Source organism: Mus caroli, unplaced genomic scaffold (genome assembly GCF_900094665.2).
Source record: "Mus caroli unplaced genomic scaffold, CAROLI_EIJ_v1.1 scaffold_24575_1, whole genome shotgun sequence".
In the NCBI taxonomy this organism is placed as follows: Eukaryota; Metazoa; Chordata; class Mammalia; order Rodentia; family Muridae; genus Mus; species Mus caroli.
In genome coordinates this window covers 1-773 of record NW_018389093.1, presented here as the reverse complement: position 1 = coordinate 773, position 773 = coordinate 1, and the positions used below count along the sequence as shown (strand labels likewise).

At 44.0% G+C, this 773-nt stretch overlaps 1 protein-coding gene across 1 annotated transcript in view; it reads left to right on the top strand.

Moving 5' to 3' along the window:
- Positions 1 to 554, top strand: part of LOC110287938 (beta-defensin 13) — a 2,079-nt gene extending 1,525 nt beyond the window's left edge. The window contains exon 2 of the mRNA XM_021154425.1: positions 194 to 554. Coding sequence (XP_021010084.1) covers positions 194 to 330 — 137 coding nt within the window. The 3' untranslated portion in view covers positions 331 to 554. The remainder of the gene's footprint in view (positions 1 to 193) is intronic.
- The last annotated feature ends 219 nt before the right edge of the window (positions 555 to 773 follow it).

Here is a 773-nt window from a genome sequence, read left to right as displayed (position 1 = left end):
TGTGTGTGTGTGTGTGTGTGTGTGTGTGTGTGTGTGTGTGCATGCATTTATCTGTCTCTGTCTCTACCTCTGCCTCCCTGTTTCTCTCTGTCTGTCTCTGTCTCTCTGTCGCTCTCTGATTAAGTAATGAAGTGTTCTCTTTTTATCCTAGTGAAAGATTACTAGATAACTAACAGTGGCTCTCTCCCCCTAGCCTGGGGCACATTGTACAGAAGGTTCCTCTGNAAAAAGATGAATGGCCAATGTGAAGCTGAGTGCTTTACCTTCGAGCAAAAGATTGGGACCTGCCAAGCCAATTTCCTGTGCTGCAGGAAAAGAAAGAAACACTGAACTCTCAGCACCAGCCCTGAGCAGAATCTCAGAAGAAACTTCTCGGGACTGTCCCTCACTGGCCTCTTCTCCAGTTTTGGGCTTTGGGAAGTCAGGTCTATTCAGTGTCTAGTATAGTGGAAAANGGCCTCCCTGGGTCTGACCTTCTGTGGGGCTGACACTATGTCCTGATAACAAAATCTACACACTCTTTCTATCACAGTCTATGGATTGTTCCATTCTCCAACAAAAGTATAAAAACAAAACAAAAACAAACAAACAAAAAAACATGAAAGCAGGTAAGATGGAAGAGTTGGCCCATGATTTAGACAAGCCGCCTTCTCTAGTTCTCTCCCTAGCTTTAAGCAGATCTTTGACAATAGGTCTTCCCCTCAAATTTCTGATACCTGTAAATAGAAGGAACTTGACCCTCAGAGTAAATGGGTTATCTGCTAAACATAGCC